An 18,605-nucleotide genomic window follows, 5' to 3' on the forward strand; every position below is an offset into this window, starting at 1 on the left:
TCTAAAATGCAGCCCAAATGGTTATGGTTTTATGCCTTAAAGTCGACCTTCACATAAAACTCATGCCTTGAAATTACAAGGTTGCAGTCTATTTTTCAGGTGAGGAAATTTGAAGCAAGAATTTATTTTTCTCCTCTACAACCCCAGGGTATTGGCTCCACTAGGCCTAATAAATTGTTTTCACAAGGAAACAGAGCATGCTGTAGCTTAGGTTTCCTGGTGCAGGGGGTTTCAAATGAGATGTATCCTAAACAATAAATAATTATGGATTGGAGAGGTTGAGAGAAGAAATGTTGTACCGGTGGGGGGAAAATATGCTGTAACTAAATCAAGGGAGAAGGCCAAAACTTAGAAATATAAAGACTGTTTCCATAATTCTAGAAGCTATGGAGGCAATGAGATGGCAAAGAAGATAATAAAGGAGGAGGAGGAAAGAGTGAAAACATCGAGAGGTATGGAGAGGGTCTTTAACACCGAGGAAGTTAAGTCCTGAGGGTCTACAAAATGTAGACCAGGCAGTGGTGGCACACACCTTTAATCCCAGCATTTAGGAGGCAGAAGCAGGCAGATCTCTGTGAGTTCGAGGCCAGCTTGGTCTACAGGATAGTCAGGGCTACAGAGAGAAATCCTGTCTCAAAAAACAAAAGCAAACGAGAGAGAGAGAGAGAGAGAGAGAGAGAGAGAGAGAGAGAGAGAGAGAGAGAGAGAGAGAGAGAGAGAGAGCGAGCAGTCTAAAGAACCAGTATGGTTATAATATTGTTTCCTGCTAAATTTTGTCCCACCTTGAAGTAAAGAAGTTGGTCAAAACGTGGCTAGAATCTTGAGTTAAAGATGGGGAGGGTTGTCCCACCTTAATCATGAAGGAAACCATTTGCAGAAATCCTTGACTGTAAACATGCATAGTAAAGATGGGACAGATAACAAAGCTTACCACCACAAAAACAAGTGCTCTTTACTCTGAGAAGGCGGGGAGGTTGCCTCCGCTCGTGGGAGTGGTCAGCTATAGTCCTTTTGCTCAGAGCAGCCAACAGAAAAGCTTTAGGGACAGTGACCCACGTCCTTTTAGGAACTGAGGAAGGCAGATGGGAAATAGAAGACTCGGGTCCTGTGTTGACCACCTCACTGTCTAATTACAAAGTGTCGTGAGAAAGGAGCCATGAGGGAGCAATTCAAACCAGCTGTCATTGGGCGTGACCTGGGAGTTGTCCGGAGATGTTGTCAAGACACACTGCCCTACCTTCCAAGATAGAAGTCAATCTACCTGTAACAAATGGTGATAATCCTATGATCCGTGGATACTGTTCTTTCAAATTGGAGCTAGCAAGTAAGATATGGGTCAGAAGTGAAAACTCTGGCTTATGCCACCCTCCCAGACCATATTCAGCCAGCAGGCCTAACACAAGTTTCCCCGTTTTCTTTCTTCCTCAGAAGCTTCTGCTGGCTTCTCAGTACTTCAGCATTAAGGTCCCCACACACACTGGAGTCCCCACAACTTGGGCCTAACTGCCTTGGTGGCCTTGTTTGCTGTTGCTCCTCCGGCTGCATCTGATGCACAGCAGAACACCGTGGAACAGCTCTGTTTGGGGGCCTCGCACACTGTCTGCCCCTGTGGTTTGACTTCTCTAGTTAGGAGCAGCTCAAAGGTCAGCTTCCCCAGATGCTCAGGCTCGGCCTAGGTGAGCACCCAGGTCTCGTCCTTGATGCACTTTTGAGAGTAGTACTTCTTATAGTCAGTGGTCTACATATCTACAGGAAGGGTTGTGAGCTTACTGGGAACAAAGTGACCTCCAGCACTAGAAGATGGGGAAAATACCTTTGGGGTGCGGGTGGGCAGGACATGGGACACAACAAAAAACAACTATTTATTTGCTGGTGCTTTTTCTCTTTTTTCACCAAATCCTGAAATCAACCCCCCACCCCGAGACATGGTCTCTGGTCTCTCCTCGTGTAAGGGAGGATGAACTTCCGATCCTCTTTCCTCCACTTCCCAAGAGAGTGCTGGGAAGCTGGGAATTACAGGCATGTATCATTATCCCAGTTCTATGCGGTGCTGGCAACGGAACCCAGGGTTCTAGGCAAGCACTCTACCAAAGGAGCTACCTCTCCACTAAGTAGTTCTTGTTCTTCCTCAGTACCTGGTCTTCTATAGCTTAAATAAAAAGTGATTCTCATGAGCATATTCTGTTATGAAAACACAATCTTTGGCCACAGATGTTCTCCATGAATGGAAATCTCTCAACTGCCCAAATCAAGGCATACTGTTGTTCTATGAAGCACTCCACTCAGGTCCCTTTAGGCAGATAATCTGAATTCCCAGAGCCTGAATCTTGTCTCACCAACTCAGGGAGACCACAGCATTCTTTCCGTCTACATAGCAACTAAGCACCAATCATTAGGCGGTTTTAGTTAACACATTTAAAATCAACATTTTCTGGTGAACAACCTGCAAAGAAGTGGTTCTGGGTCAAGGGGTTCTGAAAAATGACACTCGAGAAAGAAGCAGTTGGTCGGGAGTCCGTAATCTTCCATGGAAAAACTGGAAGAAACAGCCTGGAGAAGGCTGTGAGGTTTTTCACAGGCACGAGGCGGAAAGCCCTACAAAGATCTTCCCATGGGTGGGTGGGGAGCCCTAATTTTAGTCCAGTGATTCCCCGCAAGCCTATCTGGAGTGAGCTGTCCAGCTTCTTGATTGGCACCCATCTTTCTGCCCATCTTGGCTAACTAGAAGGCCGCTTGTTGGACGAGAAGGAACGGAGACGGAAGCTCAACCTGGAGGTCGGACAGGTTGGCAGTTGTTAACAGAAGAGCAACCGAAAATCCCAAGTGTTTCCGGGTGCGGTTGGAATGGTGGAGAGGCAAGGGCTGGAAGGAGGAGAGGAGGACCAGGAACCACACAGCCCAAGGCCGAGGAAGCCCGCGCCCTCCGGCACAGCTAGGCCGCAGGGCCGGCAGAGGGCAGCAGTTGGGCGGAGAAGCCCGGCGGGGGCCAGCGCGGCGTCTTTGGCGTCGGCGTCGGCTCCAGAAGGTTCTCCTTGGGAGTGCGGGGAGCATCTCTCACCCCACCCGGGGCCACGCGCCTTTTCGCGCCACGCGGAGGGCTGGGCGAAGGGTCTCTCGGGCTGCTGGGGACCCGGGATGGGGGACGGGAGCGGGAGGGCGGAGCAGGGTGTCGCGGGGTTCGGCGGAACCTGAGCTCCGGGGGGAGCCTCTTCTCGGGAGGGAGGAGGGAGGGGGGAGGCCGGGCACTAAGGCTCGTAGGACCGCTCTCTCCGAGCCCGGTCCCGCGCGAGGCGGTGCCCCGGCCGTCGAGGTCCCCCCGGAGGGGCGGCCGCGGGAGCGTGGGCCGCGGCCTTGACCGTGCGGGGCGAGCGGCGCCACGCGGCCGTATGCAAATGCGGGCCGCGGCGGGGCGTCCTCATGGGCCGCCCCCCCCCCCCCCCGCGCCTCCGGGCCCGCACGTCCAATAAGAAGCGTCGCCGCTTGACACCTGCCTATATACAGCGAGCGCGCCCCGGCCGCGCAGCGCCCCGCGCACACCCACCCGCGGCTGCCCATGACTTCCAGCGAGATCGCCATGCCCGGCGAGGTGAAGGCCGACCCCGCCGCGCTCATGGCCTCGCTGCAGCTCCTGCCGTCGCCCACGCCCAACCTCGAGATCAAGTACACCAAGGTAAAGCCGTCCGCTGGACGCTTGCTGGAAGCGTCCTCTGGATGGCTTCCGAGGCCGGGGGGCCCGGAGGAGGTCGCCTGTCATCCCCGCGCCTCGGCGGGGAGAACTACGATGCGGGCTTCCGAAGTCCCGCCGCGGCTTCGGGGAGCCGAACCGGTCCCGACCAGAAGGCAGCGCGGTGGGGGGGTCGCCGTCTGCGGCGGACGGTGGTGACGACCCCGTCGGGGCCGGTTGGGGACGTGGGGTTCCTCAAAGCAGACTTGGGTCGGGTTCTGGGGTCCCCTGGGTCTCCGTAGGGCGAGCCGGGGGTCCGATTCTGGGGTTCCTTAGATATCCCTAGGGCAGAACTAGGTTTGGTTCTGCGATCCCTCGGATCTCAGAGCAGGCTGGAGCCCGGTTCTGCGATCCCCCCAAGTTTTCGCAGAGCAGATGGAGTTCCGGTTTTGGGGTCCCCCGGGTCTCCTCAGCAGGCCAGGGTCCGGCTTGGGAGGTGGTTCTGTTGGGTCTCCTCAGCGCACACGGGGGTCCGTCTCAGAGCGGACTGGGGTTCCCTGCCAGGGTGGTGTTGCAGCCCCGCGTCGCCCCGCCGTCCTCCGGGTCCGGGCTGCGCGGCCGCGCGGGACCAGCTTCCCTCGGAGCCGGGTCACTGAAGGGGTTGTCAGGACCGGGGTCCTACAGATTTCGCGGGAACCTGGCCGAGACGCGGTAGATCGGTGCCAGGATTTCTTCAGGATTTTGTAGGCAATGCACATTTTAGTAAAGGGAAAACAACTGAATTCACACAAATTAGCGAGCTCACGTTTGCACTGAAAAACCTAATTTTTTTTTCCTGAAATTTTTTTCCTAACGAATTCTGACGCCTTAGGTTTGCCAAGCAGGAATTATTGTTGTTAAACCGCATTAAAAAGCAATACGCGCCTGCTACCCAATGTAAATTCCCCCACCACCACGTTCTCAGGGGGGAAAAAAATCTATTTTAACCATGAGGTGAAATTTTGTGAAATACATACACAAAGGCAAAGAGGCGGGCATAGCATTTAAAGCCACATTTCTTGGGAGTTCATTTTAGAACTCTCTTACTAGATTCCCATCCCTACTTCTAACTTCTGCCAATTAACTTAAATACCGCGTGCACACATGATACAACTAATTCGTGCTCCACCGCGGGCATTAGAAGATACACGAAATGTTGGAGAGAACTTACGTTGTTCTCTGACACTGTGGTGGTTGAAACAGAAATGCAAAAACATCGCTTCTGAAAATGTGTTGCATTGAGTTTCAGAATCAGTAGGATTCGTATTTTTGACTGTGGATTTAGGTGGATTTAATATACCTGTTAGCTTTTAGATGGTGTGACAAATTTTTGAAAGCCATTTTAATGAGGGTCGTTACTGGTTATAGCCCTTCAGGCATTGTTTGCATAACAATAGTGCTAGTGTGTGGCACATCTCCGGGTTTAGGAAGAAGCCAGGGAAGCATTCACATAAAACTTTTGTTTTATGAGGGTCCCTAACCTCTTCTGATGCGCTTTGGAGATCTTAAGAGGCAAGGTCCACACGTGATTGCGGAGGGTTTGTTTTAGACGCACTTTTGATCAGATTATCCTAACAGCTCCTGAAAGTCTGCAGTAGATATCTTTTTCAGAATTTCATTTGGAAGCTCCTCCAATTCTCCTTTTCTCTAGCCGCCCCTCTCTTCTCTCTCTTGTTCTCCCCCAGTAGGAAAGACAACTGATTTATAGCTAATTGGAGCCTTTAATGTCGGAGTCTTTTTAGCTCCGTGAAGACTTTTATCCAGTATCCACTTTCCCACTTATTACCAAGAAAAACAATCAGAAATGAAATAATGGATTGTAACGTGATTCTTTAATTTGTGGGGAGGAGGCACCTTATTTTTGCCTTGACAAACAACCCTCGTAAATGCGGAGCAACGCTAATCTACAGGCGAGCTCTTTCACAAAAACTTGTAAAATCAGGTATCAGTGAACATTCCCAGCAGCTTCTGTCCTCTGCTCTTTAGTGAGACTTCTAAATTTTCTGAGACAGGAATTACGAACAAGCAGTTTTGATTTATTTTATTTTAACAGAAAGAATAGTTAGTGACTGCTCTTTTGGTAGCCTACGATTTTTTTTTTCTTCAAAAGAAAGAATTGGGAGGTCTTTTTAAAAATTCATTCATGACCAAAAGTGAGGGAAATTATACTAGAAATTTCAAAAGAATAATGAACACGATAGATGGGGAACTCCTTTTTGTGCTATTATATTTGTTAGGAAAATTTTAAAGAGTAATGTAAATTTTATTATGCCTTAGGCTCTATTGAAAAACAGGAAACAAAACATTTGAAATAAAGGTACTAGAAGGCGAGTAGATTTATCATTCACCATTTTGTCCTGTTAAACATGCCCTTATTGAATAATACTACAATATGATTTTTCTATGCGATTTGACAATCAACATAAACTAATTAGTGACCAACATAACTGATCAGATTATGAGAATTAAAAAACATGTTCTTAGAATAATTTGCATTTGCGATCCTGTATTTTCCTGCAGTTTTCATCACTGTATTTCTTCTTCCAAAAGAATTTTGCACTTTTTAATAAGGAAAGGGAGAAATGGTCAATATTATGTTAATGCCGTTGTCTGTCAAAGGTTTTGTAAAAAAACGCTATGAAAGTGAAGTTCAGTCTAGAAGCATTCTGAAAGAGCTAAGTGTGGCTTTGTATTGACTTTTCAGCAATTGTGTTCCCTTAAAGTAAGTCGCCTGCTCCAAGTTCTAGTATCTCTTTTAGACTGAGGCTAAATGGCAATAATACCTTTGGATATGTCTATTTTCTTTTTCTCCTATACAGGAACCTAGACCCCACTTTTTAAAAAGTGATTCTTACTAAGGAAGATGGCTTTTTTATTTGTTTGGTTTTTTTTCTAGACTAATAGTCAAGAAAGCAATACTTGTCTAAAGCATGGAGGGCACCAATGTGGAGCTGAGAGAATGTATGCTCCCTGTATTTTTTGAGGATTGCTCTTAGCTGTGCTTTTCTCAGTTTTTCTGAGTTATTTCTGTTTCATCTGTCCGGTTTTTGTATTGCTGGCCATATTCTGGGAGCATACATGTAAAACTAAGGCTCAGCATTCTCCTAGGAACCGCTCCTGACTTTGGGCGAGGGGTGGGGGTCTCTCTTCCTCTCCCTCCTTTCTTTCTCTATCCTTTCCCAGATTCCCAGGTCTTTAAAACATTTCTCTTTGTTCCACTGCTACTCTCCTGGTTTCTCTGTTGGCTCCATCTTTCATTCTAGTTCCACTTTTAGTGAGCAACTGAAAACTGTCCATAACTCACAGCAACATACAAGGTTCTGTGTTCTCCCAGCATTTGATGCTGTGGAGAGGCATAAGGATCCAGAAAGAGGACATTTGTTGAGCACTGATATGCTACACTAGCAGAGAAAACACAAAGGGCAGCTCACTGGGAAAAAATTAGAACAAATGTGCACTTGGGTACCTACTGTTTATTCTATTATCCGTTCATTAAGCACCCTTTTAATAAGTGCGTTCTTTTTGCTGAGGTCAATTCCAGCTCAGTTCAAAGGGGTTTTGAGGGACCATGTTTCTAACGGGAGTGCAAATTGGATTATGGAACATCTGCCTTCTAGGAACTTGAAGTCTTATTAGAAAGATTGAGTGCCAAACTTTTCTTCTCAGCATAGCAGTAGAGAAGTTGACCAATGTAATGATAATGTTTGCAATGTCACTTGCATTTTCATGGGGCATATTAGGGCTTACCTAGCACTTTCATACATGTGCATACACACATTTTAGTTCTGAGAAATCTTTTGAAGGAGGATAAAAATAGAATTAATTGATAAGGAAGAACTTGGCCTTGAATTTTGAAAAACTGGGAGTGCATTCCTTGTCATACTCTTTATTTTTCTTATTTATTACACTTCTTTAAAAATGTTGAAAGATTAAATATTCATTTTTGTTGCTTCTAATGGAAACATGAGGAGACTATGAAATTGATCTACTCCACTTAAAAGAGTTACCTTTATAATTTTTCTCAAGATACATTTTTATTTTAAATGTATTTAGGTATCCTTGAGTATCTGTATGTGTACTACATGTGTGCAGGTGTTTAAAGAGGCCAGATAAGGGTGTCAGATCTTCTGAAGCTGGTGGTTGGGAGCTACTTGATGTGGGTGCTGGCAACCAAACCCAGATCCTCTGCAAGAATAGCAAGTGTTTTTAAAACCCCCAAACTGTATCTCCAGCGCCACCTTTATAATTTTTGATTCAATGACTTTAATTTACTATTTGTTATTTTTGTTGTTCGTGGCCATGATTCCTTCCTATTCTGGATTTTGGGTCTTGCCATTGTGGATCTCATTCTAAGTTTTCATTACAAATCTTTACTCACAATGGTTTTGATGGTAAATTATCCATCTAGCTCCCTGTTTATAGAGGACTTTTAGTTTAGTTTGTTTTACCTTTTCAGAGTCTGGGGAGGTGACTCAGTCAGTATAGTAGTTGTCCTGCAAGCCTGAGGACCTGAGATCCTGTCCTCAGCACTCAAATATAAGCTGGGTTTGACAGCCGGCAATATGGAGACAGGGGAATCCGGGGCTTGCTAGCATGCTAATATGGCTGAGTTGGTGAACTCCAGGTTCAGTAAGAGGCTCTGCCTTAAAAAATAAGGTGGAAGCAGGGCGGTGGTGACGCACACATTTAATCCCAGCATTTGGGAGACAGAGGCAGGCGGATCTCTGTAAGTTCGAGGTCAGCCTGGTCTACAGAGCGAGTTCTAGGACAGGCTCCAAAACTACACAGAGAAACTCTGTCTCAAAAAACAAAAAAAGCCAAAACAACAACAACAACAACAACAACAAAAAGGTGGAAAGTAGTCAAAGAGCATGCCTGACACTGACCCATGACCTCCATGACCTCCACACCCCTCCCATACCCAAACACAGAGTAAAATAATACTTTTTAAAAGTAACTGTACAGCTTTTTGATGTTTTTATCATAACTTTTTAACAAAGAGTAGCTAAACAGTGTCATTATGGGACTTGGATTAGATAACTCTCCTGAGGCCCTGCCCCAGTACTTTCTACTAGAGGAACTGGGGTTATGGAACCATCATGTGCTTTGTAGAATGGTGAATAGTTTTCTGTTTCAGTATAGACTTAGGAGCCTGCTCTGTGAGGTCTGACTTCAGTATAGCCACACTTAAGAAAAGCCAGACAAGTAGAGTTGGTTCTTTCTCTTTTCTATTAGTGAAACTGCATGATCCAACTATGATCAAGCCAATAAGCATTTCAAGGCTTAGCACATGATTCCCAGTTTTGAGTCTTTCTCAGTGGAATAATGAGATGCATATACTCAAACGTGTTTTTGTGGTTTTTGTTATTTTACTAACAGTTTACTGTGGTCAACAGACTATATACACCCACCTGGTTTTGTAAATAAAGTTTCATTCCAACACAACCCTGTCTGTTCAATAGCATATTGTCTATGGTTTCACTGGGACTTACAGTGTCAGAGGTGAGTCCTTGTAGCAGAGACCATATGGCCCACATTTTTGGAAAAAGTTTTCAAGTCCTTGACATCGACAAAAAAAGGCTTTGAGTTAAAATAGGCCTTTGATCAAATCTTGGTCAGGCATGCCTTTATCGACTGCATGGACAGCTAACATATATTAAGCATGTGGAGTCAAGTGTAGTGCTAGTAGTCAAGAGTGTGTGTAGTGCTTCTCTCAAGGAGTTTCTTTACTGAGTTTCAATTTCTGCACAGATCAAAACTGAAATAGAAGTACCTGCTTTTCAGGGCTCTATCAGGACTAAACAGGAAAGTACATATCCTGACAATAAGCCAGTGCAAATTCTGTGTGTCTTTTCAGACATAATTATTTCATTTGGGTCATAATTATATTTGTAGTTCCAAATTGAAGGTTGCCAATTTTAAGAAAGATCAGAATTGAATCCTTATATATTTGCAATATATTTTTACTAAGAGAGACTCCCTGGATGTTTCTTCACCACGGTCTTATATTTATCAAAAAGTCACTAAATCGATTTCCCAGCTAGTGTTTCAATAACAAATTCTTATCTGATATGTGAGCCAAGATTTCATATTAATATGCTGCATGCAATATGCTCAATTGGCTGAACCTAAATGCCAAGTTATGAATATTTTTAAAATAGTTTGAGCAAAAATGTAGCCAGGTCTCAGAAGACAGTTATCTTTTGGCAATGGAAAGTGTCTTTGATTTATGTAACCTGAAATTGAAGAAACTTTCATTGGCTTTGACTATCCAAGATAATGCCTAAATTTGAGAGTGGAGGACAGTCACCTTCCAGAAAGTAAAAGCATCTGCCAGTGACTAATTGACAGCCTTCTTAGCCTCTTTTTAATTTCTTGACTTACGACGACAGGTCATTTGAGACCCTTTGTCTCCTGTCAAACACAAATCTAATGCCAACAGAGCTGATTGCTGTTTTGTCATCTTGGCTAAGATTTAATTGCCTTTCAGGCATTCTCAAAACACTACTCGCCGGGCGGTGGTGGCGCACGCCTTTAATCCCAGCACTCGGGAGGCAGAGGCAGGAGGATCTCTGTAAGTTCGAGGCCAGCCTGGTCTACAGCGCGAGATCCAGGAAAGGCGCAAAGCTACACAGAGAAACCCTGTCTCGAAAAACCAAAAAAAAAAAAAAAAAAAAAAAAAAAAAACACTACTCTATGCTGGGGGGATGTGTTTCTGTAGGCTGTGAATATGTGTTGCTATGATTGGTTAAGAAAGAAGCTGCTCTGGCGTATGGCAAGTCAGGTTACAGCCAGGCAGGAAATCCAAGAGAGAAGCAGAGGCGGGAGGGGGCGGGGAGGAGACAAGACACCAGACTGCCATCTTAGGAGCAACATATAATAGGATGCAGGTAAAGCCATGGAACATGTGGCAAAATATAGATTAATAGAAATGGGTTAATTTAAGATATAGGAGCTAGCTAGCAAGAGGCCTGCCATAGGCCATACAGTTTGTAAATAATATTAAGCCTCTGAGTGATTATTTTATAAGTGGCTGCAGGACCCCAGGGCCAGATGGAACCAGAGAAGACTTTCAACTACAATTCAGTGTAACCTTTCAAATATACTAAAGTTTCCAAATTGGTGATTTCTTATCTCTGGTATTTATTACTTGTTTTGCTTTAATATTGAATTATATTTTAATTGTTTCCCTTTAAAATATTAACATTCCTAGTAGGCGAGCTCTCTGCCAGCAAACTACTAGAATCTTAACTCTTACTAATGTATTTACAGTAAGTATGTATCATATGATTTGAAAATATTTTCAGGCTTTGGAAATCCCTGTAGGAAGAATAATAATTGGGTGGTTGCAGCACCCTGACTTATGCTGGGCCCTTTATGCTTGCTTTCCTGGGACTGTGCCTGGGAGTTAATTGCCCTCCTTGCAGTGTGGTCAAAAATTAGAATAGCCTGGGGTATACATTCTCATTTTTATTCTAGAAAGAAGTCTTCCTGTTACAGCAGTTGGGCACTGGTATCTTTTGCAGTTATCTGTTCAGCTTCCTTACCTGTTCACTCTCTGAACCAAAGTAGAAGTGTTTCTCTCCCTAGAACCTCAGAAAGATACAGTTTGTTATCCAGATGAAACAGCAAGCATTTTTCTCTTATTTTTTAAGAATTTAGGTGAACATGAGTATGAAAATCCTTTCTGATACTGATTATTAAAGATGAGAAAGCATTTCAAAATAGTTAAAAGATTATATTTATATATATAATCGTAACTTTCATTCATCCAGCCTAAGTCTGCTTATTTCAACTCTGGGACTTCAAGCACTTTGCTTCATCGATTTCTAAGATTTCCTGAAGGTTAAACCAAGACCAAGTATTGCAGGTCACAAGTTTCTTTCTAAAATAGAACTACCTCCAGGAAGTAAGTCTGGCAAGATAATATGAATTTAACAAACTCACTAATAGACAAAAACAACCTCGTTTTCTTTTTCTCCAGCTTATACCAAATCTCTAGACTGGGTCTGCTGATGGAAAAGGTCAGGGTGAGAAGATGCAATAACAAGGTTTTGGCTGGGAGATGATATTAGGAAATGCCTGTGTGGATTTATGGGGACAACTGGAGGTCTTCTTTCCATAGGTGTAAAATTTGGACTTCCTCACCAAGTCTTTTGTTGAGGGGAGATCAGGAATCAAATACGAAACTTTGGTTTCATTCTCAACCAAACCTGAACTGAGCAGTTCTGTCTCATCTGCACTCTAGAATCTGATGTCTACTCTAACAATGTCACTTAGTGGAGAAGCTATTCATTTTTTTTGTTGGTTTGTTTTAGATTTGCTTATTTTAAGTGTAAATGTTTTGCTTGGATGTATGTCTGTGTACCATGTGCATGTCTAGTGCCCAAGAAGGTCAAACGAGGGTGGTAGAATTCTCTAGAATTAGAGTTATGCATGGTTGTGGTCGATGAAAATTGAACCCAAGTCCTCTGCAAGAAAACATGCTCTTAACTGCTGAGCCATCTTTCTAGCTCCAGAGAAAGCTATCCAATTTTATTGCCTAGGGCCAATTTTATTTTTAACTGTAGCCAGAGTTATCCTTTTGCTTACCTGAAGTTGCTCGTTTGTTTATTAATTTAGCTTTTGTACAAAGCATTGGAAGTTAATGTCTGGCACAAAACGATACATAGATGTGGTCATCACCAGGAAGAACCTGAAGAGAATTCCCACTCAGCTGCTGAGTGAGGATGCGCATTAGTAACTTTCATGCATGATCACAGGATAAAATTGGGTCAAGTGCTTGAAGAGTCAGAAATAAGGAGACTTTTCAGGCTTGGCTAAACAGTCAGTGTAGTGTTAGATATATTCAAGAAGAGTCAATTATACAGAAAAGTATAGATGGTAACATAAGTGTGTGTGTATGTATATGAATATGGTAACAGTTCAGAATATAGGCGATTTCTTCCCCATCTCAAGTTGAAGCTGCCTCTAATAGGAAATTCATTTAGCACTCCTTACCTATCTGACATCATAGCCTAGCAACAGTATGCTGTGGATGAAGGGTTGTGCACTCCAACATGAGGCTTCTAGAGCTGCTGCTGCCATCCATAGTCACCTGAAGGCATCATTTGACATCTTCCCTGCCTGGGAAAAGAGCAACATTTGCAGTGTAGTTTCTGCTGAATGCATATTGCTTTTACACATAAAATTGAAAATTTAAAGTTACGCCCTCACAAGTTGGAGACCTTCTGTAATTACTCAGTCTTAAAGAGTTGCACTGAGACCCTTCTGCCAGGTCCTTCCATCCCTGTTTTCCTCAGAGGCATTAATCTTTATCTTATCCATACACACAGACTTATCCATAAATAGTGTGGTGGTGTTTTAAAACATGATACAGTATTTTGTATACGTGGCCCCATGCTGTATATATCTTGTGGTATATTTTGCTTTGCTTTGCGTCGTATTTTCAAGGCTCACCTGTGTTGTCAGGTATACCTGCAAACTTATTCATTGTCACAATTGCATGTTGTTTCATACTTTGTCTATGTCCTCGCCTGGACTTGGGTTCTGATGCTTGCCAGACTTGGCAATCCCGGAAGGATGGAGTATCATCTCAGTACTCTTGTAATTGGCACTTTCTTGATTTCTTGTGAGACGAAGCTTGTCTTCTATGTAAACTGGCTAGGTTTTTCTGCTCATTTTCTGTGTATACATGTTAGTGTTTTATGGTAATTTTTCACATTCAGGATTGCAATCCTTTGTCAGATATATAATATGCAAATATTTTCTTGCTGATTATATTCTTTTTCTGTCATAAAGTTTTAAATGCAAGTGAAGAAATTTTGTATCTTGACTAAGGAATACATTGTGATTTCAAGTGTTTTGAGGTGTTTTTATATTGTTACGGAAGTTTTGTTTTTATTAAATTGAAATTTTTGATTTTTATATTTGTGTCTTAATCTCCTTGGAATTGGTATATGTTTATGTTCAAGGACACATAAATATGAAGGAAAAATGATGTAATATATGGAAAGTTAGATATATTAGTGGGTACATTATTTCGTTTTGTCTTTTAATTCTGTTCTGTGTAATCTTGTAATATAATTAGGAAGTCATGTGTGGTCTCCAAGCCTGGTCTTCTCTATTATGGGAGACTGTAAGAAGTTGATGGGTAATTTTAATAACATTGATTTCCCTAAACTAAGAACCTACTTCTAAGTGAACTTATTGTAAAACACTGAGCTAATGATTATTACAATTCCCTCATGTCAAACCTTAATTCTCCTCACGTTCTGACATTACCTATAACTGTAAGTGCTTAAATGTCGGCTAGTGTTGACTTGCTCTATAGGACTTGCTTGCTTTGTCTCTCACTTTGTATCTCTCTTCTGTAAGTACACACACACACACACACACACACACACACACACACACACACACACACCACTCATTTTTGAAAGGCCACGGTAAATAGACAAGTCCTTAATTATAAGCTGCTTATTTATAGGTTATGGAGAAAGCATGCATAGGTGACAATTTGAAAAATAATGTCTAGTTCAGAGTTCTTTTTTAAAAAACAAAAAAACCCAAAAAAACTAATCAGAGGCCAGAGGGGTGGCTCTATGATTAAGAATACTAGTTGCTCTTTCAGAGGACATGAGTTCAATTCCCAGCACCCACATGGCAGCTCACAACCATCTGTAACTACAGTTCCAGGAGATCTGATACCCTCTTCTAGCCTGCTTGGGCACTCGTGCATGTGGTACACAGACATATATTCAGACAAACATTCATATACGTAAAACAAAAATAAGTAAAATCTCAAAAACAATCAAACCCAACTAATTTGGCACAGTGTTTTATCCTGTCCGTGTAGAAAATTTGAATTATTTCTTACCGTCAGAGTTGAATATAAATCATAGTACTTCCCATTTTAATATACTTTAACTCATTCTAAAAGCCAAAGCTGGTATTACACATTTACCTCTGTGTTTGGATTCTGCAGGCAATATGATTCATGCCTCTGTGCCTATGGTTGCAAAGACTGCAGTCAGATTCTCTGACCATGACATAGAGTCCAGCCCCTCTGGGTGTAGTGCCATGTAACACCTAACAAAGTTGGCTGCACGATTTATTTTTCAATAATGAACTTGTATTGTCTATGTGCCCACATTACTTATTTGTATTTCTTTGAAACTGTACAACTTCTGTGTTAGAGATTATACTTTTTCTGTGTAATTCTATTACTAAATTGCAAACTCTTACATATCAGGATATATCAAAAGCACTGAGCTCCATGTGTAGCAGTGTGGATGCTTTAAAACTATTTACTGAATGAATGCCTCCTGTATAATGTATTACTAATAGCTGCTAAATAGGTACTGCTGTACGTATGAGTATATTTAATTCTTATGGTAATCCTATTATATGAGTATTATAGTAATCTCTCCCTTTCACAAGTGAGAATATCGAGCATGTTTAAATTAAATACCTTTCTCGTGGCTCAACAACTATAGTAGGTAACAATGCCAGCATGCTGTCCTCTTCTTTGCTGTTGGTAACAGCAAGAAATGCACAAGAACTCTAAGAAAGCAATACAATTTGGACCATCAGTTCAACTGACTTTTAACAGTTCATTTCAAACCCAGCTCTTTGACTACAAGTACCAAACTTCCAGTTGATCAGTATTTTCTGTAGCCACCAGTAGCAACAGTTGGAATGGTTAAAAAGAGAAGACCAAGGGAGTAAACTGAGACACTCTGACATACTAGGTATGAACCACCTGGGTAGGTGTGATTCTGCAGGTGATGGTAAAGACAGAGGGTGTTTGGGATTTTCACAGGCTGGGGACTCACACACTGCCCTGAACAACGCCTGTTCGCCTGCTTCTTTTTCATTTAAAAGGTGCTCTTCTTTGTCATGGTTGTGATGATTTCCTTGGCAATGAGGATATGTGCTGTGAGGCTGTTGAATGCTCACATGTATTTTGCATTCCTTTTTTGACCCCCTCCCCGTCCCCTCCGCCCCGAGCCAATGATTTTGTATAATTTTATTCTTACCTCTGTGGAGAATTACTTTCCAGAAAGAGTCGGGTGGAGATGTTCCCTCTGGCTGGATAGGAGAGCTGATTCCTGTCCGGTTCCATGGTTACTACATGGATCTGAGCATGAACACAGAACAGAGCAATCCAGGCAGTATCCAAAGCTTTTTAATAGAGTCAGTGGTAGAAGGAGGAGGTGACTAGGAGCATGACTGCATTTTCATTGGAAATTACTCAAAAATCCTACGCAAAGAAATACTGTTTGTTAGGTGTCTCCTTTGGTGGGATCTTAGAGCATTATATTTCTGTCTTTACATCTTCACAGGTCTACCCCTGCTCACTCTTTTCACCTCCTTTTCTTCTTATTCACTCGAGACTCCTCTGTATGTCAAGGAGTTTCTCTCACGACAGACCTTGGTGATGGGCAACCCTGGATAGACTCATTTACCTGTTTTCATAAATGGCTGATTGGGCTGGGCAACCTTTGTGGCTCCCTCTCTTCCAGCTGTTGGCCTAAATGGTCTTCAGGGAAACCAGAAGCAGTGAACCTGGAATAGCCACATTTGACTTCTATGAGCCCTCTTGAGAATTTAGTAATTACTTAATGGATTGAATTGGTGACATATACTCTTCCAGATAACAGCCTGGGTTGCATTAAATTAACCTTTGCAAACGGGTATTTATTGGTGTACTCTTAAAGGACTACATGTGTTGGCAGTAATTGCTCTTCTGTGTTCCTCTACGCTGATAGGTATTTGTACTGAGCGAAATTTTTCTCAGCTTAGAACCTGGGTGGTAGTTTCAGCCATTTAGTGATGTGCGTCATTGTGTTCGGCACACTGAGCAGAAATCCCGTCTTGTAAACAGCAGGGAGACTAATGAGGCTTGCCCACATTCGGGTGTCATTACCAGGAATTCCAACAGAGAAAAAGAGAAGGCTTAGAAAAGAAATGCACAGAACAGGGATTTGGGGGACCCTTGATGATCTGCTTTAAGCGGGGAGATCATTGCTCAGAATTTACCGTAGCTGTCTCTGCACAAATATGGGCAAGAGAAATAAATGTTTTCCCCTGAAGGAGCTTGCAAAGTCACTTACTTAGTTTTCCAGGTTGATAGTGTGGGTCTGATTTGTGTTTCTGATTGTGAATGGCTTAAAGAGAAAGACCTGTGAAATAATCCATCTTTAGCCATAGGGCATACTCTTTCCTTACTTGTTATCATTTCAGTCAACTAAACTTTCCTACCAATTTTAGCTTTACAACTTTAGGAGTTTCGGCTGTCATTTATTCAGTAACAACTACACATAGCTTCTAAGCCTACCAGATCTCTTACAAGAAGCCTCCCAAAAGGTAATAGTTGAGATGTAATTCTAATATTTATCTCTTACTACTATTAAATGATGTATATACTTGATGATATTACACCAAGGAGCATAATTATTGCTTAATGCTTACACTAGTTTTTTTTCTGGACTTGAACTTTCTTGTTTTGAAATTAATTACTTTTTTTATTTAAAATGTTTTTTTCCACACAAAACATTCTTTTCCCTCTCCCAATTCTTCCCAGATCCTCCCTACCCACCCAATTTCATGTTCTTTCTCTAAAAAGAAAGAAAGAAAGAAAGAAAATAAAAATCAAAGCAAACTGACAAAAGAAAAGACAAGAACCAGTAAGACAAAAAAAACCAAAACAAAGCACCAAGTGCCCCCCAAACATGGAGTCCATTTTGTGTTGGCCCGCTGATCCTTGTCATGGGATCTGATGTTGAGTGTGGTTTATATACCTAGTAACACTCCATAGGAGAAAACTGGTTTTCATAAGAGCACATGTCATGCTTGCCTTGATACATTGTATACCCCGCCCCCATTTTTTGGTATTTGAATGAATGAATCAATGAGCACACAATAGAAAATAAAGTTGCTTCACTCATTTGTGGGGTCACTAATGGGTAAAATGTCAACCAGGAAGCGAGTGCTAGGATATCATTTTGAAGTAACCATCTTTATGTATTTCTTCTCAAGAAAACATATGCATCTCAGGATGGGAAACTCTTCTAGTCCCATCCACTTGCACAGACCCTTGAAATGGAGCCTCTCGCTGAGGGTTCACATACAGGAGTGAACAAGGCAGCACACAGGACATTCAAGGACTGTGATGTGCCTCTAATGTGTGTGCATTTAGTGGTTCCTCATGTAACATAGTTACTCAACCAATGAATAAGCAAAATCATTTAATTGCTTGTTGAGTGTTCCAGCAGATTTGGTCCTGGGAATAGGAAGATGCTTTATGGTACTGGATGACAATTTCCGAGACACCATTTTATTACTTATAAAATAAGGGGATAGAATGAGATGCAGGTTTATTTATGTACTTATATAAAGAACTAGAAGGACTGTTTTCCCCTCCTGTCCTGATGCTTTAAAACTCTCCACGCTCCAAGACCCAGAACCTGGGGTTAAGAGAACAGGAAGGACAATACTGAACTTGTTCACACTTAATTGTCTTTCTGGGGCCAATTTTGGGATGCTTTTGTTAAGAATACTTTCCCAAAGATATAGTGGTAATTACCAAAGAGTGGTCCACAAAACCCTCTGTTAATGATTCTCCTTCTATACATGAGTGCTTTGCAGTGCAGTAAAAGTTCATTGAGTAAGAATCAGTTTGAGATTCTCATGGGGTTTTTTTGTTGTTTGTTTGTTTTTTAGTATATCAAAAGACAATATTTTGCTACATAAAAAAAGAGAGCTCTATAAAAATATGCCCAACAGAAATCCTATGTTTCACGTTTCGGCTAGATTTACAGCACTAGAAAGTGGAGCAGTGGCCGCTGTGATAATTCCTAAGATAGCCAGGGAAGGTTTGCAGCCCCTTCTGTAAGCT

The 18,605-nt window shown here is 42.4% G+C and overlaps 1 protein-coding gene across 2 annotated transcripts in view; it reads left to right on the forward strand.

Annotated features, from left to right (window-relative positions):
• Aldh1a2 (aldehyde dehydrogenase 1 family member A2) overlaps positions 1 to 18,605 on the forward strand; it is a 113,051-nt gene that overhangs the window by 30,846 nt on the left and 63,600 nt on the right. The window contains exon 1 of one of the 2 annotated variants that reach the window (XM_052713737.1): positions 3,438 to 3,670. The exons of the other annotated variant lie outside the window; for it this stretch is intronic. Within the exon in view, the coding sequence (XP_052569697.1) occupies positions 3,554 to 3,670 (117 nt within the window). The 5' untranslated portion in view covers positions 3,438 to 3,553. Of the gene's footprint in view, positions 1 to 3,437; positions 3,671 to 18,605 lie in introns of those variants that run through there. 2 annotated transcript variants of the gene reach the window in all.

The sequence above is a fragment of the Peromyscus californicus genome, unplaced genomic scaffold (genome assembly GCF_007827085.1).
Source record: "Peromyscus californicus insignis strain IS unplaced genomic scaffold, ASM782708v3 Scaffold_11__1_contigs__length_118956290, whole genome shotgun sequence".
In the NCBI taxonomy this organism is placed as follows: domain Eukaryota; kingdom Metazoa; phylum Chordata; class Mammalia; order Rodentia; family Cricetidae; genus Peromyscus; species Peromyscus californicus.